A 25,027-nucleotide genomic window follows, 5' to 3' on the forward strand; every position below is an offset into this window, starting at 1 on the left:
GTCCTATATTTCAGAAGCTGTCTTATATTTCCTGATTCCTACATTCCCATGGTTTGTCCTACATTATTTAAAAGATAACCATTGAAAAAACACTTTAGGATACTTGGTATGTATCTTCTTTAAGGCTTGATGACAGATAATTCAAGGCTTCTTAAAAAAGACAGGAGTATGTTCGTTTGAAATCATTAATTATAAAAAGTACAATAATAATTAGATAATATTGTATGTATTTATTTTTTTATTACAATGTTTTTCATTTCATGCATCCTATAATTTTTATGGAAAATGCCCTGCATGTTACACACTGATCATTCCTACCTACCCAGTGCTGTAGTTGGGGGAAAAAATACTCACCTTGGGGCAGGGCCCTCCCAAGAGGAGGGGGGGCGAGTGGGGCAATTGCCCCTGGCGCCATGAAATGAGGGGGTGCCTTGCGGCACCCCCTCATTTCGTGTATCACGTCACATCGTGTATCATCAGTCAAAAACACACAAAATACAGAATCATTTCAATGATTCTCTATTTTTTTTCCTAGGGCACGAAAATGTTCTTCTCTCTGTCTCCAAAACATTAATTTCCTTTGTATCATTGAAGTAGATACAATTCCTCAGAATATAACTGTTTAGAGTCAAACAAAAGGCACTTTCCTTTGTCTAGTTCTCTCCAAATTTGCTTGAATTCTGCCCTTGCGTGCAGTGACGTAACCAGAAAAAAAGTTTTAAGGGGGCACGTTGAAACAAACAAAAAACAGAAAAAAAAATGTTTTTTGATCAGATAGGAAACAGTTAAAAGGTGTCCGGTCCAAATTTTGAAACTCTTAGTTTTAAAAATGCAATTTTAGCCTTAAAAACGCAATTATACGTCATGTTTTTTGACTTTAGGGTAAGGGGCTCAGAGGCTGTTTCCGACCAATTATTTTTTTTAAATAGATTGAAATCAATTACTTAACTCCCTGCAAGTTTTCGAAATTGAAGTTTCAAAAACGCAACTTTAGACAAACTTAGAAGATTTTATGGATAGGAGGATCTGGAGCATTTCCCAGGAAAATTGTTCAAAATTATGGTTCAAAAAATTCAAGCAATGTTTCATATTCAAGGGCTATTCCACTTAAATTTTTTTAAAGTGTCATTTAAAAAATCCATTGCTTGTGATATTAAACAGGGATGAGATTTTTCCGGCTTTTGCCGGAATTCCGGCTTTTTCTTCTGACTTTTAAAACCTTTCCTCCTTTTCCTCCTTTTTTTGCCTCTTTCAGGCCTTATTTTCCCCAAAAATCGGAAAAAATTTTTTTTTGGAATTTTTGGTACTCGATTTCTTATTCTTTCTATTTTTTACAATCGAATCTTCATCCTCCGCGATATCTGCCGAAAATGTATGTTTTGGAATCATGCCAACGACGTCAAACACGTGCTGCGCCGAAAGTTGCATGCCTCGTTTGAGATTTCAATCTTTTTGCATCCTGCAAGTATTTCAATTATTTTTAATGTTAGATGGTTTTTTACTGTATGCTACCTTATATCTGCTTATTTTATTCATCATTTCAATAATATTTTTATTTCTTTATTTTATTTTCGAAAAAATTCAGAAGTCAATCAAAAAAACGTGGGTTAGCACCCACAGTTTCGAATTTTTTGAAACTTGGCATGGTTACTTTTTTTGTGTATTTAAGTCAGTGTAAAAAATATTTATGGTGAATCTCAAATGGTTTAGGCTTTACAGCCTGTTAAAAGTTTTGAGATTTCATGATTAAATGAGGCAGCTGCAAGTTGTTCTTTTGATTCCAAAATCGTATTAGGAAGCTTTTAAAAACAAATTTTGGGTTCCAATGCAAGAAAAAAGATAACCAATCGTTTATATATTTATTTATTTTCAATTTTTCTGTGAAAAGTATGTTTTACCACATAAAGAAATTTTAGACTTTTCTCTGTTGTAAATTTTTACTTTACAAACAGACTTAATTTTAAAATTTATGTTCTTACTCGTTTAACACTATAAACGCAAATGTTTTTAATGAAAAAAATGTATTTTTCTCTAAAAAATATGAAAAGTTGACACTATTGAGTGATGCAGCCAAGATTGACCTCTGGCTCCCCCAACCCTTTGTTCAAGGACTCACTGGTTAGAAATTGTTGCCTCTTTTCAAAATTTAGATTTATTTAAGATTAAATACTCTTGCAAGAAATGGTACAATGCAGCAAATTGTACAAAATTGTTACTTATACTTAGTTAAATACGTATTACCTTTAAAACTGGTAAATTAGCCATTTTTGTTGAATTTTTGAATATCATAGCTTCTAGATTCTATTTTGATATGGTTTTGGGATATCAACCCTTTCACGAAATGTTTTTGGATATCATCCCTTTTAGGTTTTTTTTTTTTGGATTTCCTCCTTTTTGCTCTCTGACCACTCTCATCCCTATATTAAAGAAAGGCGGCATGGGCACCCTTGCACGAATATTTTCTTAAACTCACGTCTCAAAACGCAATTTGTAAGGCCATATTATTTAATATTAGGGCCAGTGATTTTTCAAAATTAGAGCTCCAAAAAACACAATTCTAAGAGATTTTCGATGATTTTCAGTATTTATGGGTTTCTCCTAAAACTTACAAATATTTGATGAAAACATAACATCTTTGTTTATAGCATATATGAAAGCTGGTATTTAGTTGGTACATGTAAAACCAAAAACTCTTGAAAAGAAACATTGGATGAGTCCAAATCGAAATTTAATTTTGATGTAATTTACTTCAATAAATACATTTTCTATTTATAGTCAGCAAATTATTTATTCGTGTTTTTGGTTTGATCAATATGAATAACCAATTCAGTTTTAATTGTTTGGTTTTTATCTAGTGGGATAATATTTTACATGATAAATATTTGTATTTTTAACATTTCCATTTTTTGAAAAGTTTTTGGTTCATTAACGTTTTACAAATATTAGAAACAGTTTCATTGCTTGTGTTTTAATTAGTATTATGAATACCCCTCTGATTGATCTGTTCATTAATATGTAAAAAAATCAAGTATGTATTATGCACTGATGTTAAAACTAACTTGATTTTTCTGTGTATATGGGGGGGCGACAGAAAACCTTCGCCCCGGGTGCTGTCAGCTCTTCGGACGGCCCTGCCTTGGGGTTTGGGAGACTCACCAAATGAAAGATTGTTTATAACCAATTTAAATTACATTTGCATTCTTTTTGCAATTAAAACACAGTAATTTCCGGGGGAAGGTGCTCCCCCCTCCTCCAACAACAGCAATGCCTCTACTCCTGCACATGCAAAAGTACGTCTGTGACATTTGGATCTTCAACCACAGACTTCTCTCCCTTCAGCCTCCAGTTTTGGGGTGGGAATGATTTAGATAACAGCTTTTTACTTATACATGACGATATTCAAGCCATTTTTCATGAAACTTGTTAAGGATGCAATCTGTTAGTAATAAATTTCTTCTTCTTGTCACATCAATTATAGTATGAAAGTTATAAATTCTTCTATTTCCAGAAAAGTTATCTGATGTTTCATCTTTTTCTGAAGTAATGGCATCTAAACTTGCACAATTCTCTGCTGAAGACATGGTGAATCATAATAAACGGTTCTTCACTCACGTTTTTCCAAACAGCACTCGTGTTGATAGCAGTAACTATAATCCGCTGGAGTACTGGAGCTGTGGTTGCCAGTTCGGTAGGTGTTTTTAATTTTATATTTGTTTTGTGATTTAGTTTGTTAGTTGTTTTTTTTTTACTAAGTATGACATGATGATATGTGCAACATAAGAGTAAACTAAGGACATAGCTAGCTGTAGCATTGAACTATATTACTTTTACTCTATCTTTAAAAAATCTAACTTCAAACTTGAAAATTATTAATATAACTCATAATAAACTTTGCATAAAATAAAGAGAACTAAAATGTAAAACTAATGCTGTAAGTCTCCAAATTTGAAATTGATTTCACCTCTATGTCAAATTTAATAGGAACCCTGGAGTGATGATAAAAGTCACTGTGTCAGAAAATTGATGGCTCTAAACCACCAATGATACTCAACTTGCAACCTGCTAGCTACATCTGGGTCGCAAAACTAGTCCCTGTGACCTGTTGTTTTGTTCAATTTTACAAATTGAAAAGCATGATTACTGACACTGTCACAATTCATGAATTGGCTTCTCTCCCTCTCTCTGAAAAACATGCATTTATAAAATGAGCAACAAGTAAGGATTCTAAATACCGGTATTTTGAGAAATTTCGCAATTTCGTAATACCGGTATTTGCTGAGGTAAAATACCGGTATTTTCGGTATTAGCTAAAAATAATAAATAGTTCCAATTTTTAAAAAATTCAATTTTACTTATTAAATACCTTCTTATATTTTAATTGTACATTTCTTTTTCTATGATACAGAACCAAAATCAATCTATTGATGTAAACATTTGGCTTCAAAAGCACGAACTAATAGAATATCATTAAGCAAAAATAGTGGAAATATTTCAAATTGATATTGTTTTTACTAAATGGGGAGATGAATTGCATTTTCGTGCGCTTTTTTGCACCATGTTTTTATTTTTTCCATTTTCCTGACCACTCACTTTCCCTTTTGTGAAAGTTAATTTGGAGTGCAATTTTGAATGCATTTGTCCTATGAACAATTTCATCCAACCATCACTTGCAGTAATACTTTGACTCCTTTTCTAATTATTTGTCTCAACTGTATTACATTTTGACAAAATCTTTTTCTTGATAACATACCAAATGGTAATTTGTGGTCAGGTTTGTTGCCCTGTCTCGATATTTAGCTTTATACTTGGCAAGATAATGTTTAGAAATTATATAGTGCCTTGAAAATTTGTATAGAGATAAAGCATGATCAATTAAAACATATTTTCAGATATTTACATAATTATAATTGCAAGGAATTTTGAAAAGAAAGAGAAAACGAATAAGAGAATCTAACAAGCTCAAATTTAGACAAATTTATCATAAATTTTGAATCAAAGAGCAAATAAAAAGTATACACGAACCTCTCATGTTCAAGAGAAAATGATTTTAATTTTTGATAAGTATCGTCTCTCGGAAATTACTTCTAGTTATAAATTTAAAAAATAGTAATAATAATACACACAATACAAAGGAAACATACACAAAAGAATTTATCCAAAAATAACAGGCAAGAGACTGAATTACTTGAAGATGAAGGACTTCTAATACAATTAGAGGAGTTGTATCATGCATTGTTAACAGTTCAACCGACCTGGGTGAATTCAGAGAGTATTTTCAACTGCATGAATGTTGAGTAGTAAAATGAATTCCAGGATTAGAGATAATTCAATAGCTGCATTATGTTTTTTACTATTATTATTTTTTTATTATGACATTTGTTCCTTCATTTCATATTTGTTCACAATACGTTTTCATAAATAATACAATTTTTGTACAAAATTATGAAATTTAGCATCAAAACAAAATGTTTTCAAGCATTTTTTCAAAATTTTCAAATGCAGGTATTCCGGTATCACGTTTTAAAAATACTGAATCCCATAGCTGCATTATGTTTTTTACTATTGTAATTTTTTTTATTATGACATTAGTTCCTTCATTTCATATTTGTTCACAATACGTTTTCATAAATAATATAATTTTTGTACAAAATTATGAAATTTAGCATCAAAACAAAATGTTTTCAAGCATTTTTTCAAAATTTTCAAATGCCGGTATTCCGGTATCACGTTTTAATAATACTGAATCCCTGTATTGAATTTTTGGTCCGGTATTGCAATCCCTAGCAACAAGTAATGAAAGCAGCAATTATTGGTTTGTTTTTTTTTTTTTCCCCTTTCTTTTTCCATATTTTCCAGAAAAGAATGAGTTATTTTGAAATTTTATATGTGCTCTGACCGGCAAGAATGGTTTCAGTATTAGATGCGGCCCTTGAGCAGAAAAAGGTTGGGCACCACTGCCCTAAACTATCAACAATTTGATAACGCAGTCAAACTTTTGAAGGAGTAAAAATTAAACTATTGCAAAACTGTTTCAAGTTTTTAAAAAGTTCAGGTTTAATTTAGCAATATTAAAGTTTCAGTTGAGTATATTTTACTCCCCTACAAAAGTTAAGCACAGATCGATAAATATATTGCTCAAATCGATTGAGAAAATTTTCAACACTTGACAAGTTTTGAAACATTAAAATCTAATCCTTTTAAGATTACAAAATAATCTTTTGTGAATCCATAATCCATCTTTTTGTTTTTCATTTTTTATGTCTTTCCATATGAGCTTTTGAATCACTGAACAAGTCTATGTTATTTAGTAACAAAAATTAGCTTTCCTATTCGTAACTCCAATAAACTATAGGGGGCGCTGCAGCTACTGTCTAATGGTGAATGAAAAAGGTAAAACAAACAAATGTCGTAAGTTATGTCTTGCTTTGACGCTTAGTGAGTGACAGTAATTTTTCATCATGTTTGTGGAAAGCTTTCTTTTCTATTCTTCTGAAATTACATTACACCATAAACTATCTGAAGCCTGTAATTTACCTCAAAGAAAACACGTGGAATGGAACGTTTTACCTTTTTCTTTAGTATTGTTAATTACCGCAAAGTAGTGTATTCGAGCGCTGGAGTTGTGAGTTTGTAAAATCCAAAGATAGTTAATACAATAAATTACTCAACTTCTTAATTGACTATTTTTTTAAGGAATTTTAAATAAGGTTGAATGTTTATAGCTGAGATTAAAAAAATATGACATTGTGATTATATACTGAGCCTAGTGAATAAATAAATGTGTATCAGAAACATAATTGCTCGACTGCTGGAAGAAAAAGTAAAAATTATTTTCCTCATTAGTAAAGATTCAATAATTGAAGCTGAGCAAAAAGATAAAAGTTTAATTGCATGAAAGTTTAAGGTTGTTTTGAAAGTATATTATTAAATGTTTAAATAGAGTAAATGGCGTGTATGATTTCATTCATGCTACTTTATTTTTTCTAATATATTTCAGTGGCTATGAATTATCAAACTGCTGGCCATATGATGGACCTTTATCAAGGATGGTTTATGCAAAATGGAAATTGTGGTTATGTTTTTAAGCCATCTTTCCTACGAGATCAATTGTGTCTTTATTCTGGAGGCTGTGCGAAGGATCCTTTGCCTGGGGTTGAACCAACCATATTGTATTTAAAAGTTAGTTTTCTTTTGAACAGTAAATATCTGCCACCAACATGTCATTTCACATAAAAATCAAAGCATCTTGTCTAGAGATAGGAATAGGTCGTTAAAAAAAAAAGGATTTTTTCTATGTGGGGGGGGGGAGGATCGCCCCCCCCCTGTTTTTTTCCCAAAGAGGTTTTTTTCCGCCTATGGAAATAATTTAAAATTTTAATATTTTTGACACAAAATAATGTATTTAGAAATTTGCAATATTTGCTTTCCAATGCTTTTTTGTTTGTTTGTTTAGGTTCAGTATCCTACATGAAAACACTAACTTTAATAATGCAAGATGTAAGGTAAAATTAATTTCCCTTTAATTAGGTGAAATGTTAAAATAAAAAGGATGTTCAAACATTAACTGAAAAAAGGTTAAAATCTGATTTCCTTATGTGTTTGTTTTATGTATCCCTTCTGTTTAAACTTGGCAAAAAGAAAGAGTTAGGGGAAAAAAAGAAAAAAAGTAAAAAGATTGATTATCTAACTTCTATCTTTTATGCTGAAACTACATTATCTCCTTATTATTATTATTATTATTATTATTATTATTGTAGAAACTGCTCATTGAACTAGCATTTCAGTTAAAAAGAATGAATCTTTAACTCAAAATTTTCCACATTTGAACTTTATTTGTTATGCAGCTAAGTATGACATTGATTTAAGTACAATCGAACCTCCATATATCAAACTTCCACATATCAAAATTTTCTATATATCGAAATCCCAGCAAATTTCTATGTTCATTACATAGAAAAATTGTTTCTATATATCGAAAAAAATCTGTATATATCGATTTTTTTTTTGAGACATTCGTAGATTTTTTTTTCCACTCTAGACTGTTTGTCTTGTAAAAACTGAAGGTTAAGGGAGAAAATAATGTTCACTAAAGGTTGCTACAAAACTCATAAAGAATCTGGGGTTGAGGGATGTGTAGATAGGTCGTTGTTTCGTTCTGGAGTTCTTAAAGTCCCTCAAGTTTATTTCAAATCTTAGTTGTAACCAGTAACATTGATGTAAAATCAGTTTCAAGTTATCCCTTTTGTCTGTTGATTATCATTCCTAGTATTTTTAGCTGCGGTAAAAATCATTCAAGTTAAGTAGATTAATTTTTTACTTTCCTCTCGATTACATTGTCAAAACGAAAATCTGCTAAAGTTGCGGATCAAGTTGAATTGCCGAGGAATGAAGATGTATGAAGGCGCAAAAATGTAATTTCTGTTATTTTTTTAATTATTAACTTTCATTTAATCCATGCTCGTATAAATTAGAAATTGGGTTCCATACACGAAAATTAGCTTTAATTTTAATCTTTTAGGAGATTTTTAGGATAAAATAAGATTGTTTCTATATATCGAAATTTCTATATATCGAATTTTTTTCCGGAAATTCGCTACTTCGATATATGGAGGTCCAACTGTAGTTAAATGTGTTTTACAAGTTTAATGACTCAGTAGTTAGACAACATCCTCATTTAGCTGAAAGTTGGTGCATAATTCACATTATGCTTGTGTCAACAATGCATAAATTTGAACATGAATGATTGATTCTCATTAAAATTAATATGAGCAAAGAACTTGTATCCCAAATTTTTTTTGAAAATTTATTATTATGTTATTATAGTTATAGAAGTGCAGAAAGCTCCCCCCCCCCCCCCGAGAATACTTGGTTTTATCATATATTGTCTAGTTCTAATGTGATAGTTAATTGTCATGGAAGGACTATTATGACCTGCCCCCTCCGCTTTCAAAAAAAAAAGTTGGCAAATTATGGCTGGGTTAATGGCAATAGTACTAATAAATATCTCAATCCAAGAATATGTTTTAAAAGATACAGTGTTAAAACGCAATACATAAAACCCATTTTTAAATCAAATTGTTCTTGTAGTAATTTTGTTTTATTTTTGTTGTATTTTACACACAAGGAGTATAATGTTATGACTGTTATATTTATTCGTTTTGGTTGTTTCAGATTATTAGTGCTCAGCAATTGCCTCAGCCAAAAGGAGCTTCTGCTAAAGCAAGTTCAATTGACCCTTATGTTGTTGTCCAAGTATATGGGATGGCAATTGATTGTGCTGAAGCACGCACTAGAACAGTATCAAATGAAGGTAGTTATAAGAAATAGATATGTTTAATAGTTATGATTTACATATTTAATTGTGTGATTCAATAACTTTTTCTGTTTAAGGTCATTCTCCTATATTTGATGAAAGTTTTGAATTTACTGTGACTGTGCCCGAACTAGCGTTGTTGCGAATTGCAGTATTAGATGACGAATTCATTGGTGATGATTTTATTGGACAGTATACAATTCCATTGACATGTTTACAAACAGGTAATCAACAGTGTTAATATCTCAAATGTAGTGCAGTGAAACTTAAGTAACTCAACATTTTCCCAATGGTTAGCCTACTGCTAATTCAAATGTGGGAAAAACTTTAATTGGGATAGACATTTCTAAGACTATGCAAGTTGAGCCAAGGGTTGATCCAGCTTTGAAGGGGTCGTTATTGGAAAGGGGGAGGAAGGTCAAAGAGCAATTTTAAGCTCAAATAAGAGATCTGGGGCGAAATTTTCTAAATATGTCCCCAAAATGCAGCTCTAGGCAATATTTGGTCCCTTTAGGTCGGGACCATGACCCCAATCCCATGATCCATGCCTGAGTTGACCTATACTTGCCATTTCGGTTGACTTTTTTCTTCCAATTTTACAACCCAAATTCAAAATAATAGAATATCAGAACTGTTTGAACAAAACTTGTCCCTCAGTTGGGAAAAATGAATGCAACAAATTAAAAAGAGTAAAACTCGTTATTCATGAATGGGTAAATCAATTTAAACAACTTTTCAGATATTATTTTAACAACTTACGGATCATTAACACATTGGAAAAATAGATAGGTTTTTACTTTCTTCTATATCTATTTACATAAAGGTGACGGTGTTTCTTTCTTTCTTTGTTTGTACCCGATGGCCAGAAGCCCCCATAGCACCTACAGCTCTAAAACTTGGCACAAAAATCGAACGTACCCCAGTCTGCACCTCGAAGTCCAAGTTCTTAATTTCTAATTAGTTTTTCTTAATTAAATGTTTTATGTGATTTTTAGCTCTTTTTTGTGTTTAATTCGTCACAGACCCCCAACCAATCGCGCCAGGAGAGAAATGAAAATGAAATGATATAAAAATGAATGTTTGTCTGTATGTCATCCATGAACTCAAAAACTACCTGACAGATTTGACTGAAACTTTCACCGTTTGTTATTTTTGGTACTGGGAATGTTTATAGACCAGTTCGAAAAAAATCCGATAGATGGTTCCTTTTTTATTTCAATTTAAGTCACAATCCATTGGATAAATACGAATAAAATTATCGGCTGCAGAAATTAATTCGCGTGAAAGATCTCATTGATAAGAAGTTAGCTGTTGCCATTTTTCTTGAGTTTGAAATAATAAATTCTTTCTTTATTGTTTTATGGCTTTTCATGCAACGGGGGGATTTAAAACTTTTTCTATTTGATATTTTTAGCGATTGATTGATCTTGCAAACTGCGTGAGTACAATATTTGAGTATAGTCACGGCTTCACTTGATACCTGGACCGATTATTATGAAAATTGCTATATATATGTATTTTTCCACGGAGAAGGTGCATAATATGCTCATTGAAGCAACTCGCCACCAGGTGGCACTGCAGAGTAGCAACTTCTGCCCCGTTCAACCGATTGTCATAAAAATCAGTATAATGATGTATTTTTTTGTTGGCGTAGCAACTCGCGTCGGGTACAGCTAGTAGTGTATAAAATTCAATTTCAAATATGACAAATGAAAAAAATTTTAAGATTGACCAAGCTTTGGGTGTTTTATGAATTTTTGAAAAAAACCTTTATTTTGCGTTTTTTTCCAGGGTTTAACTATTTTTTAAACCCATCCCCCAAAAAGTATTTCTTTCTAAAAATTTAGTATGTAGTAGTCAAAACATGTCTCCCTCTTCAGAAAAAAAAAGTTTTCAAAAATATGCGATAGCTTTTTTTTATAAAATTTAGAAAAAAAACCTTTTTATATTTATGCCTGTATTATGGCTTTAAAGTAAAATCTTTTCTCTTTTAAAGGTTATCGCCATTTGAAGCTTTTGTCAAATAATGGAGATCCCTTGTATAATACTACTCTTTTCATTTACATCACTATGACTACTAGATCAGAAAAACAAGTAAGTATAAAATAAAAGTGTTCTTGATGACTTCATGTATCATTGCATGTTTAAGTTATTTTTTCTTTTATTTTTCTATGTGAAACTTTTTAGCTATATTACGAAGTATAAAGAACCCAAAATATTTTCATCCTTGAAAATAGTTACTCCATTGAAGCACCAGCACAGTTTTTCAGAAAAGGGACCAGCTATTTCGTTTTGGTGATGCAAAAGAAATAAAAAAGGAAATTTAGAACCTAAATTTCAGAAAAATTATTGTTGAGATTCCCCCCCCCCCCCCTTTTTTTTTGCCCTAATATCATCAAAGATGGTCTCAAACTGAGTTTTCGGAACTTCAATTGAGATAAATTTTTCCTTTATGTCATCAAAGATGGTCTACAATTGTGTATTTAAGACTTAAATTTCGAAAAAATTAGAGCAAGGGTGCATTCCCCTAAATATTGCAAAAAACCCCTTAAAAGCCAAAGCCGCCTTAAAAAATGAAAAAATACCCCTCAAAACAACTCCACCTAAAAATTTCAATGGCGCCGTCTCAATATCATGTTAAAGATAATCTAAAATTTCATTTTTAGGAATTCAATTTTTATAACTTTCCGGGGGAGGGCAGTGTCTTTGGAACTTTAATTTTTTAACTATTGCCAAGGAATGATGCCTGAATCATGTGCTTGAAAATAGTTCCAAAACCAAAATGTTACCAAAGATAGTCTACTAACATATTCTTATGATTTAAATATAAAAATTTTCTGGAAGAGAGCAACCAAACCTCACCCTTTTTTGCTTCATCACCAAAGATTGTCTAAAACTGCATTTTTAGAACTACAGTTTTGAGAATTTTCTGAGGGAGAATTCCTAGAACTGTGTATTTTTGCTTGAATCAATACTTTATTTACATCTATGTTCATAATGTAGATTCTATTTTTCCACATGTATAATGCAATTCTGACTTGAGTGTTTTTATTTTAGTTATGATCCCTCCTAAACAGGGTTCGCCGATATATATCAGTCGATATATATCATGATATATATCACGATATATATCCGATATTTATTTTGAAAATATCATGATATTTTCGATATTTTTTATATTTATTTTTCCAGGAAGACCTTATATAAAACATTATATGTGTTAATCATATTAAAATCTTCATTTATTTTTTAAAATAACCAAAAAGCATAAAACTTTATTTATTAAGCATGTAAATAAATCATTAGGAATATTCCTTCTTTATTTTATAATCATCAAAATTATTAGTAATGAAGCAATTTTATTTTTATATACATTAAAAATACCTAGTTAAAAGTTAAAAGTTGGTCAGGAAAAAAGAAAATGTCTTATTGGTGTGTTCTCCTCCTCTCTATTTAATTTGCCTTTTGAAAAATTGAGGGGTCACCAAGTTCATGCTAAAAGCCAGTACCATTACACACAGATATTTGACTTTGGAACTGCCCTGACTCAAACTCAGCAATTGCTCAGTGGCAGAAATACTCTCTTGAAAATCTTTACCTATGTACTTGCACTATAGCCAAGAGTCATAGGGCCTTGCTCCTGGTTACCTCTCTGTACTGTAGTGTACTACAGCTTGACCATGGAAAGATGGTAGATCAATTGGAAGCAGAAATAAACCACTTCATTTTGTATTAGGTGGGATCATCAAGATTGCACACGTCGTAAAAACTTGTTGGTATTGTTTTTAATGAAATCTGATGATCAAACTATTAAATAAACTCCACTTTCCATGAAAGATAACTGCTTTTCACTCTGAGTCATTTCAGGTTCAAAAATGTTTCATATAAGCATTAGTTAGTATTATTTTAAAATTTTGAATATATATGTTTTTTAATATTTTATCCGCCTTTTAGAGAACTAAGAGAAAAAAAAGCCTGGCTGAATATGAAGTGTGTTGGTATAAAACAAGCAGATGATGTTTTTAAGGTACTGAGTTTTTAATAAAATATTTAGTATTTTGAATCACATAAATTTTTTTATGCATTCAGTTGTGTATCATGTTAAGTATACCTGAGGCAATTGACATTTTATATTGCTTGCTGTTTTTAACCCCCGACACAGAAGGAAGGGAGTTATAAGTTTGATATGTCTGTGTATCTGTCTGTAGCACTCTAACGCCTAAATGGATGGACCGCTTTCGAAAAAAACAAAAAGATTTTGTTTGAAAGGAGAGTTGCTTGAGAGTGTTCTTAGCTGGGTTACATCTTTGGTGGCATTAATTCACGAAGATATTAATCAAAAACCTAATGCAAAAAGGTTTTTTTGCAATTTTTGCAGTGAAAACATATTTAAAAATTTACAAATTTAATATCAAAATAAAGAGTAATTTTTTTCCTGCGTTTGATAGAATGTTTGGAACTCCCATGTTACGTAGAATTGGAATTATAACGTTTTTTAAAGCAGATTTTAAATACGTCTAAGCCTTTATTCACACAATTGATAACTGAATTCATTGTTGGCCGACAAGGAAAAAAAAACACAATGATTTAAAACTTTTATCTGTTGCCAATTTCTATTTGTTAACAAATAAAATACTTGTAATTGATTTTAAACAGTAGGGTAACGGCACCTGTAACAGACAAGGGACCAGTAACAGATAGCCATAAGTTTGGATTTAAGTAATAAGAACTGATGGTTGCTGTGGCCCATGAATACAGTGCAACCATCTAGTTTTATCAGAGTGAATTTTATGAGCCAGTTGGCATTTACAAGGCAGTGATAGAAGGTTATGAACAGCCACCACGATGTTAGCTGGTGTTTCATGTTTATTTAAATTTAATAAGGCTTTAGTTCTAAAAATAAAGTACATTTGCACATTCTGAAGAGAAAAAGTGAATTTTGTCCAATACCCATCCTTTCCTTAACATATCTCTTACTGGGTACAATCAGATTTTTTAGTGTCTCTTACTGGGGATCGGATTTTTTTTTTCAAAATCAAGCAATTAAAATTAGATTTAACTAATTCCGACTATCCAGAAGCAGCCAAATGTTAGATGAGATGTAGTTGCATGAGAGAAAAATAGTTTAATAAGTCTAAATACATTAAAAGGCTCCAAAAATTGAGTTAACCTGAGACCATTGTCTTAAGCATGTCTGCTACTGGTGCTGTTACCCTATATGGTTTTTAAAAGAAGTTTCAATTTTCCCTCTTGATTCTCCATTTGCGACTCAGTCAGGGTTTTTTTAATTTTTAACTTTTGTTATACAGTGTGTAAGAAGGTCATTCTTTGATACTGTGCCGAAGTTTATTTCTTTGATACTATGATAACAGCAACACTGGCACTTACTTTGGCCCAGTAACAGACTAATGATTTTATCTTCTATAGTACTCAATTTCATAGAGTTTCATGGAAAAATATTATGTGCTTTTGGGACATTGTTTTATTTATTTATAGTTATACCTACAGTGAAGTAATTATACATGCAGGTTACCTATAGAATTTTTTTAACTCTTCAAAATGTTGCACCAAATAGACTGTTTGAATGTAGGTTACTGCAAGAGACACTACTGTGGCAAGTATGGTGAATAGAACCAAACAGAAATATCTGTTGCTTTTTTTTTCAATCAGAACTTCTGTTGCAGCTTAAAATCTAACTTTTTAAGAATGAAGTGCAACATGGTAGGGAAAGAAGTGATGCATACTATTTTGGTTTTTAACATTTGGAATGCTTGACATTTTATATTTAAAAAAATAACAAAACATTCAAATGGAGTAGTTTAAAAAATATTTTCGATTTCTTTTCTCCCATTTTCCAGAATAGTAAATTAAAAAAAAAAAGAAAAAAAAATCATGAAAACTCACTTGAACAAATTTTGAGTCATATTTCTGACTTTCAAAGTGTAAAATATACTTACAGAGGCATTAAAAATATCTGTGTAGGCTTGAAAAATTTCTACTCAAAATTAGCTTAATTCATTGCAAAAATCTATGTATAATAATATTTTTTGAACCATGGAAATAGCTCAACAAATTTTTGAATATTGTAATGCTAATTCATCTGAATAATTGATTTACAATTTTGAACTGTCTCTTTACATTTACAGGTGATAGCCATTTTAAATGCATTAGTATGGTTATTATTAATTTTAACAAATTAAACACTTATAAGCTAACTGAATACCCATGTAACATTGTGTTAGTGTTACAAATCTTTCCAATTATAGTTGTTTCTTTTTTTGCACTGTATTCTTTATTATTTCTTGTAATATAACAACTTAGTTATACCCTTAATTTTTTTGCATGTTTTGAAATAGTGAAATCTTTTATATATTAGTGAACTTTTATTAGTATTGCAATTATTAAGTATTCTTGATCACTCAAAAGCAGTGAATTCTAAAACTAGGGAACCTGTAAAATAGAAGTATTTTTTAATCAACAAAAATGTATTTAATTTTATGTGTAAGCCAGAGTTGCCAACTGCTACGCACGTTGCAAAGTTGCTCCGCAAAAATGGCAAAAGTCTGCGGCTCCGCTAAGAAGTTCTTGTGCTCAGCATTTCCCAACTAAAAGTTTTCAAGCTTAAATTTTGCTATTTTGTTATAACAAACATATAAATATGGGAAATTAAAGATGCTTATGGGTCCTCCAGAAAATGTGTAACTTTTGAGTACAAATATTTTTAAATTTTTGAAACCTTTGTTTTCTTTTTTTTTCTCATACTTACATGAAAGTGTTACTTACTAGAAGTAACCATAAACAATAGCCCAGCTAAGTTCCAATTATTTTACGTACAAATAAAAAAAAATTGAAAAATGCCTTGTTCACGGAAATTTATTTAAAAAAAAAAAACCTTTTTATTTTTAAAAAATCAAGGCCAATTTAATATCGAAGTAGTAATTTTGTTAATTGTGCAAACAATGAGCTATTTTAATGATTAGTGGGAATCTAATATTTAGCGCTCTTAATCAAAGTAAGGCAGGCTTAATTAGTAGTTATCCTTTTTGTTCAAACTTGTGTTAAAAAATAGTATTTAGTAAATTTGAGACTATACTGGCAATTTGTAATGCTGGTAGAATGCCTTAGATTAATGTATTTCCCCTCCATCATTTATTTTCACCTCATAAATAATGACATTGATAAGGTCTGTCAAGGAGGTGGGGAATTTTCCATTAATGTAAGACTAATGGATACATTTTTCAAGGAATTTTTTTTTCTTCGTTGCTGGGTCATTCCATGCGAAATGAGCAAATCAGCTGTGGCTGACATGTCACAGATTTCAATGAAAAATTTTTTTTAGGTAAACCATATGCATATCTATGAGGGAAAGCAAAGTATGGAAGTTTAAAAACTGTTTGTTGCTTTGTTATTGAAATTAGAAGTTGATGCTTACGCTAAGCCTAAATTTTCAGAGTTCATTGCTGCCAGTTTGTGATTCAATTACTTCTTAAGTTACAAACGTACACTTAAAAAATAAATATTTCCGCATTCTCTAAACAAATCTCTATTGAGAAAGAGCAAAGTAAAATTTATTCGGATCTTTTTTTGAATCTGAGATATTAACAAAGATTGAAATTTTGCCAATTTACTTCAGATTTTAAATCACTCTTCTAGCTCTTTTAATGAAAAAATAAGAGTAAAAATGATTCAGATTGAAAAACTATCTATAACTAACTATCTGCTCTAATTTAGTAACTGTTTATGAATTTCTTAATGACGAAATTGTACTTTAAAAAATCGAAAATTTCCAAAAATTTCATTTTTTCCTTTATTTTAGATGTTTTTTTGAAAATGAGAGAAAGCTCTAAATTTACTCAATTTTTTTTTTTTTTTTTGCGTAACATATTGAAGTGTCTTTTAGATGCTACTAAATTTTAATCATTGGTATCAGCGTATTTTTGTTACTAGAGTAACTTGAACTAAGGTAAAATTTCATTAGTTTCTTCTTTTTATTTTGTAAGTTTAGCAAAACTAATCATTTCTTTCGTGTTTCATTTTCTCAAAAGCATGTTTATGAAGTTCATGCTGAAATGTACATTTTTTTAAATTGAAATAAATGTTAGTTTTACTCGCTTTTGCATCATTTAGTCGTTTATCTAGTTCTTTGAATTCTCGTAATTTCACATAAGGGTCAATACATACAGGTTCCATGCTGTATAAACTGCTCATTCATGTCCAAATATTTCTAAGTTATCAAATTAAAATAATTATTTTAAAAGTTACGATATGTTTTTCAGTAAAGTGTAATATATGGGGCACAACATACATAATTTAAGAAGGTACCATGAAGTTTTCACACTATTTATTTCTGTTTTAGTATGTGAATTGACTATCAAAATTGCTTAATTTCAAAGACTGTGTCTTTTTTACAAACCAAATACAAAAACAATATGTATAACATGTATAGTACTTCAATGGCATATTCAATTGGCCAGGAAATTTTATTTTTAATTCCATCCCCTTTTGGTTTATAGGGGTCTAAAAATGTCATTTTTGTCATTCTTCCAATTTTTGAGGGGCTGTAATCTATAAAGGGTACACAAACACACAGCAACAGTTACATATTCATTTTAGCATGGTTCCAGTGATTAGTTTTTGCCGTATTTCATTTTGTGTTTCCGTCCCCTACGTGAGTTATCCCCCTTTGAAATGAGTAAAATTTTTACATTTGGCCTTGAACTTTAACTTGTTGCCATTATTTTAATTATTAACTTGCAGCTACATAACTCAGCATGTAAGGCTATCAACTTATGCACTTTAACATCAAAGCGTTAAATTAACTGCCATAAATGTAATTCAAATAGATTTTGGCCAAAATGCAAAGGTCTAAAAGACCCATTTTTGACTACGAAAATCACTTTTGGTGACCTCTAAAAAATCAAAGGTCCAGTTGAGAGAAAAAATAAAAATGGTTTTAAACATCTTTCATATGCAACTTTTAGGGATATGAATTTCAAAAAAATTTAAAATGGTCGAGTGCACCCATCGGTTGAACCTGTATGGATTGACCCATAAAACAGAAAGAAAATGTTATTCTTCTGAATTTTAGTTTACGTTTGGAAATCAAAAACCAATTTCAAGTTTCTTCAAGCAAATAGTAGAAACACAGCTCTATATTCTTATAAAATTTTAAAATTGTCTGAATTTTCCCTCATTTGAATTTTTGTGTGTATGTGAAGGGGGAAATCATCATTTTACAAAATGTCACTAAGTTTAAAACTGATTTTGAAGACAAAGGAGTTGAAATACAACTTTAAAAGTAAGGTATTTCTCTTATGATACTTAGCACATTATTGGGTATTAATTTCATCAAAGCTAAAGCATTCCTTAAAGATCGAGATTAAAAAATAAAATGTTTAATTATGAGAAAATGGAAATATTTTCCGATTTTGAAACTCGGTTAAAAGTTAACTATAATAACTTTGAAAAATTTACCGATATCAGATTAATTACCCTACTCCATAGATTGCAACAACATATGACTTTAATGCTTTCATTAAATAGTTAATAAGATACAAACCTTTAAAAGTGCAACATTTAGCATTTATGAGAATGCTGTTCAATTTGACCAATTTTCAATCGCATGTAACTATTCAAATAAAAAATTTTAAGCAAAAATATTTTAGATATTTTTATATAGGCATAAAAGGAATTTGTATAACAAATTTTATGAAAAATCTGTTACCATGCGGCCACCACTTTTTTGCGAATTTTGCTCATTTCGTATGAAATGACCCTGCTACAATCTGCACATGTTAAACATATGAAAACATGTTCACTTCTTTTTTTACAATAATTTACATCCCTGAAAATTCAAGTTCATGGAAGCGAGAAGTCACAATAACCACACTTAGTTTTTGAAACAAAATTTATCTTCTTGTTTTTCGACAAAAATCTCACAACTTCTTTATGGCAGAAAATAAATAAGGGGGATGTCATTACTGCCAGGTGTAAATGAAGAATGGCATTTTGTGTTTAGGTAACGAAGGTGAGAATTTGTGTGACATGATTCCTTATCCTACTAAAACGAACAAAACACAATATTAAAAAATTAAATATACTTAAACGATTAGTATTTGAGACACTTGTGAAAGCAATAATAAATAAGTATATACTTTTAATTAAACACGTTATTAAGCAATATAAATAGTCACACGAGGTGTGTGACATGCCACGGAGGTGATAATTCAGTTGCTGTGGACCAAAAATATACTAAAATAAAATTATTATTAAAAAATTGTTGGCAGGTTTAAATAGATATATTTTTGATGAAATTAAAAAGCATTGTTAAATGATTTTTTACTTTATAAAGTTTTTATTGTAAAAGGCGTGGGACAGAAAAGTTATACTTTTTGAAGAGTGTTTAAAGCTGTTTTATTAATTTAAAAATAATTATTTTTAAATTTGTGCTTAAAATGATTTATTAAATAAGACAATTTTAGATAAGTGGTTTCAGTTATTTTTATTTATTTTTATACAAAATACCGAGCTGCTCCACAAAATTTTAAATTGCTCCTTTAAATCACCACAGATGCTCCTCAAATTGTTTCTCCAAGGTTGGCAACCCTGGTGTAAGCTGATAAAAAATAAAATTTTTGATTTTTATTTCTTATGCGACATGTAAAAGCCTACTTGGGTATTCATTTGGCTTTGAATGCTCTTTTCAAAATTAAATCCGTAATGCAGTTTTGCAATCATAGAGAGCCCATGTGCCTCCGTTTGATAGAAACTTGGCATCAAACTCACTGTGCCGTTGACATCTTCAACTTAATGGTGCACATGAAAGACTGGGTTCCATATCAAGGGATCACACAAGGTCTGCAAAAGGTTAAGGCACCTAACGCAGCCCCATCAGAAAGAAAGAAAAACTTTTTTCAATCACAATTCTTTGTACGAAATTTACTGTATTAATATTGCATTGTTATTAAAAAATTTATGCTTTCAGAATGCTGCAAATCACTTGGCAGAAGCATACAAAATGCGTATGGATGAAGAACAGACTATGCTGGATCTGTGTAAGGAATGTGGCGTTCCCGATAGTGCCAATATAGTTCAATGTTTGCGTGTGTTGTCTTTACGCATGGCGAGCTGTCCAGGCTTAACCAGTTGGGAGATAATTAATATTTCTGATGTGAGTTATATTTCATACAACCAATTAAATTTCTGAAATTTTATTTTAAAAAATTGTTATATGTATGAGGTTGATATGTGATTAAATATACATGTGCACCTTTAGTATTTATACTAATTATATCATTGATAAGCGACGCAATTTTCCCAAGGCTGCGGAGTTGGAGAGAAAATGGTCAACTCACTAGCTCCAAAAATTTTAAAACCTTCGACTCCTTTACCCCAAAATCAGTCTGACTCTGACTATACAAGTATTAATAGAGTTGCAGATTTTGAGAGGAAATGACCGACTTCAACGCTTGGAGCTTTGAACCTTCAACTTCCGACTCCGACTCCTTTACCACAAAATCAGTTCAACACTGCAGACCTGGATTTTCGCCTGTTCTATCAGTTCTAGAGAAACATGAAGTTCATATAATTTCAGAAACGATATGTATTTATTTTTGTGTAACAAAAGTTTACATTACAAGAATAATATAAAATTTGAATGCAATTTATGTAAATTTCACCTTGATTCATGTGTAACCCGCCCTCTGCACAGCATTGTACTCTATTTTCGTGGAAATTTGGCAGATAAAATATAATTTAAGTTGCTAAAGGGCTTCGTTTCCTGATGGCTAAAGTTACCAATCTGTAATGATTGCTTCACAATCTCACAGGGTTCGTACGGGTCATGGAAATCCTGGAAAGTCATGGAAAAAAAATTAGCAAATTTCAGACCTGGAAAAGTCATGAAAAATTGAAATTTTCAGTCAAAGTCATGGAAATTTATTTAGAGTCATGGAAAAATGTCCTGTGCAAAGATAAATTAGCAGTTGCTTAAAGAGCATTAGACATTTTGATTGATTCAACAGTGTTGCATATAAAAACTATTAAAACTGGAAAATTGAACGATCCTGATAAATCTGAATTTTGAAATCTCATTGCATCCATTCTGTAGCAGCCACACTTTTTTTTTTTTTTTTTTTTGCAATGCGATTTTACTGCTTGGACATCACCCATTTTGAATTTACATTATTTTCAACATTTTTTATATTTTATATTCTGTAGTAGCGAACTTGCACGTTCTTGATTTTTTCCACACGCACTCAAAAAACGCAATTCAATTGCATCCGAGTTCGTTTCCATAACTTGTATAAAATTTATTTTTAAATTTATCGTAATTTGTTGAAGGTTTTAAAAAAAATAAAGACATGAGTCAGGTGATAGAATACATAAATAGGGGAATTCTAATACCCTAAAACAGTAGTGCCCAACATATGGCTCTCAAAACTGATTCATGCGACCCACTGCTATGTTCAGTGTCAAGAATCAAACACTATATTCCAGAATTTCTGAACCTATTAATTTTTATGCATTTGAAAATGTGCAAATAAGTAAACAAGAAGATTTGAATCAGAAGATATATTCACTGCTGAGTGTGTTTTTTAAATAAATATCTGGTTTAGAAACATGAATTTAGTAAAGAATGTTTCTTTACTTTGAAGAGCCCAAGTACTGTCAAGTTATTCGGATGATTAAATGTACTGTTGATACTAAAAGCCTTTTAAACCAAATTTATTGAAATTTAGTAATAACTCATTCAACTTTTGTCCCATTCATTATCATTTTGCCTGTTTATATATAAAAAAAAAATACATACAAAAAAACTACACATTTGAGCATCATTATATTTGATTCACTGTATTTTTACTTTACTTAAATTTATATGAAGAAGAGATACGAAGTTAAGTTTTTTAGCTGTACACTGATTTCAATTATTTAATGCTTGGATGAGATAGTGGCATTAACGTGGAAGTTTTGCTAATGCTCATTTTCAAAAAATGGCAAGTTTGATATTATATAGTACTATTTCCTTCATGTAACAAGGTCGTGAAAATTTTTATGAAGTCATGAAAAAGTCTTGGAAAAGTCATGGAATTTTTTCATCCAGATAGAGTATGAACCCTGATCTCAAAGGTTTAATTTGTTTGTTAGGAAGAATCAGATTATGATTGAAACAAAATGAAATTCTTGCTCCCCTTCCTATAGAAAATATAATTTAAGTAAAGAGCTCATTATAATTAGAACAGCAATAAATCCTGTTCCCACATGAAGAAAAAAGAACTTGATGAAAATATGCATAATAAAATAATTCTTAAAGGAAAATGCTTTTAAGAACACTTTTACTCTGGGGTCCAAAATAACCTGCACAAAATGTTACAGATATTGGTGCTAAGGGCTCTTGCTCCTCATAGCAGAAACAGCCATTTTGTACGTTTGAAAAGTCGTTTTCAAGTTCATTTTTTCCAGTAGCATTTTGCTCTTTAGCTCTAGGCTTGACTTTAGTTTAGCTTAGGACTTTTGCAAAAATAGAAACCCTCATATTTATTGTTCTAATTAATTTAGAATATTGAAAGAAGCTTCATCTGATGCAGAAAAAAAATGGGTCTTTTGAATGATATGAAAGTTTAAGAGTTATAGAAAATCTTTCAGAACCTAAAAAGAAGATTTAAGTGAAAATTTAGATTAAAAAATGAGTTGAAAAAAAAAAAAAACTATCCAAGCAGTAGTGAAACTATGGGATCTAGCGCCCCTGGCAAACTTAAGAAATTGGACCCCCCCCCCCCCCCAAATTCTCCTGATAGAAAGTCACCAGAGGTCACTGTGACTTCCCAAAAAATTTTTTTAGAACATTTTGACTAATTGATTTGACAAATAAGGCAGCAATTCAACTTTAATGTTCTTTTTTTTTTTTCTGAATTGTTTTCAATGATGCCCAATGTTCCTTCGCAGTAGAAGTTATGTATAGTGCGGTCAAAAAAATATTTACATTTGGATGGCAATAAAAATCTGACATGCAAACTTCTTGTCATGATTTTGCTTGGCATGCTCATCTCATGATGTGAGACAACTGGCCAGTTCCACTGTGCTCCAGTCATCTAAAAAATAAATCAGTTGAAATGCCGCGCTCCTGACTGCTGCTCCCCTGGCGAGAGCCTCTCCTGCCAACCCCTAGGTACCCACTGACTCCAAGGTACAAATAAAGTAATTTTGTACCAAATTTCAAGGTTGTCTGTAGGTGTTGTGGGGTCTCCTGGACATGGGATTTTTTTTTTTTTTTTTTTTAAATAAGAGTCATGTATAAGAAATAGATGTATATGCTAGCTTCTGAAGAATAGTTTTGTTTTTGCAAGTAAAATTCTAAAATTAGTGATTTGAACAGTTATGTATTGCAACTATTTTGTTAGCTTTTGAACTCTAATATTAAAACAGCATTTAAGCTATAAACTGAAAGTAAAGCCGGTTAATTTTATACTTATATCTCTTTAGCAACCTACAGTGCGTGTTTGTGGAGAGCTTACACCTTGCTTATCTAAAACAGTATTATTACTAGAAAAAGTAAGTTTATAAAGTCTCTTTTTTAAAATTAAGTCTTTTAAAATGGTAAAGAGCTTAAATAAAATTTAAATATAAAATATTTTTTTTTTTTTTACAAAATTTTTCCTAATTCCAGGGTTTGTGATTGTTTTCAAAAAATCAAAAAAGTCAGATTTTTTAAAATTTGAATTGGATTTTTAAATTTAAATCATATTTATTTGATTTTATTTAAATCTTCAAAAATTGGTAGTCATTAATTACTTTACATAATATATTTCATACAATAGATGAATCCATTCAGCTTACTTTTAAAACCAAGATAAGTTCTCTAACTATTCAATACATTTTTAAGATGTTATAATACTTAGATAAGATGTGATTTTGTTTTCTGCTTTGCTTAAAAAAAGGGTTTCCATAATCATGTACATTTTAGTGTAAAAGAATATGTTGAGCAATTACTTTCCTGACCTACAGTAGAGTCTCAAAAATCCGAGTCTCGAAAGTTTGAGGTTCCGCTTAATCCGAGGGGCTTCATTCATATTCTAAATTTAATTTTTTAGTCGCTCAAAAAATATTTTCATTAAAATCTGAAAATAGAAATTTTGCGTCTAAAACTAATTTAACTCTCAACAGGAAATAAGGAAAAGACATTGAGAAGTTTATTTCAACATCTTCCAAAGAGACACAAAATATTTGACTAAAAGATATATATTCAAAGATGCCTTGGAGATAATAACTTGATACGCAAAATTGACACTCGACAAAGAACGTGTCAACATCTTTTTTGGAGTATCTGATTGCAATAAAAAAGTAGGTGCACAGCTTGATGCCACATGAGTTTCAAAAAGGAAATTTTTCACAACTAACCTTTTTTTTGTTTTGCAAGATACATCTGGTACATGCACACTCCAATATATACAGAAAACTTGTCAAAATGGTATCGGGCTCAGCCAAAATCATGTTTTGGTTGATTAAAACTGTGCACACAAATACGCACTGATATTGTGAAAAATTAAAATTATAATTCATTTAGATGCATTTAAAGAGTAAATTTATGTTGAGATTTGAGTAATAAATTTTGCGTGAAGAAAAAAAATACTTCTTTTTCTTTGCACAAGGAAGTAAAACGTGTCTCTCCTATGTTGTACGAATAGTGTCAATTTTCAATCTGGAAGAATTTTCCGG

At 30.7% G+C, this 25,027-nt stretch overlaps 1 protein-coding gene across 1 annotated transcript in view; it reads left to right on the forward strand.

The window, feature by feature from the left end:
• The window catches only part of LOC129224368 (inactive phospholipase C-like protein 2), a 92,330-nt gene extending 68,343 nt beyond the window's left edge, over positions 1-23,987 (forward strand). The window contains exons 15-22 of the mRNA XM_054858810.1: positions 3,509-3,688; positions 6,998-7,179; positions 9,172-9,310; positions 9,391-9,537; positions 11,310-11,407; positions 20,298-20,483; positions 23,795-23,863; positions 23,979-23,987. Of these exons, the coding sequence (XP_054714785.1) occupies positions 3,509-3,688; positions 6,998-7,179; positions 9,172-9,310; positions 9,391-9,537; positions 11,310-11,407; positions 20,298-20,483; positions 23,795-23,863; positions 23,979-23,987 (1,010 nt within the window). The remainder of the gene's footprint in view (positions 1-3,508; positions 3,689-6,997; positions 7,180-9,171; positions 9,311-9,390; positions 9,538-11,309; positions 11,408-20,297; positions 20,484-23,794; positions 23,864-23,978) is intronic.
• The last annotated feature ends 1,040 nt before the right edge of the window (positions 23,988-25,027 follow it).

The sequence above is a fragment of the Uloborus diversus genome, chromosome 6, assembly GCF_026930045.1.
Source record: "Uloborus diversus isolate 005 chromosome 6, Udiv.v.3.1, whole genome shotgun sequence".
Lineage (NCBI taxonomy): Eukaryota > Metazoa > Arthropoda > Arachnida > Araneae > Uloboridae > Uloborus > Uloborus diversus.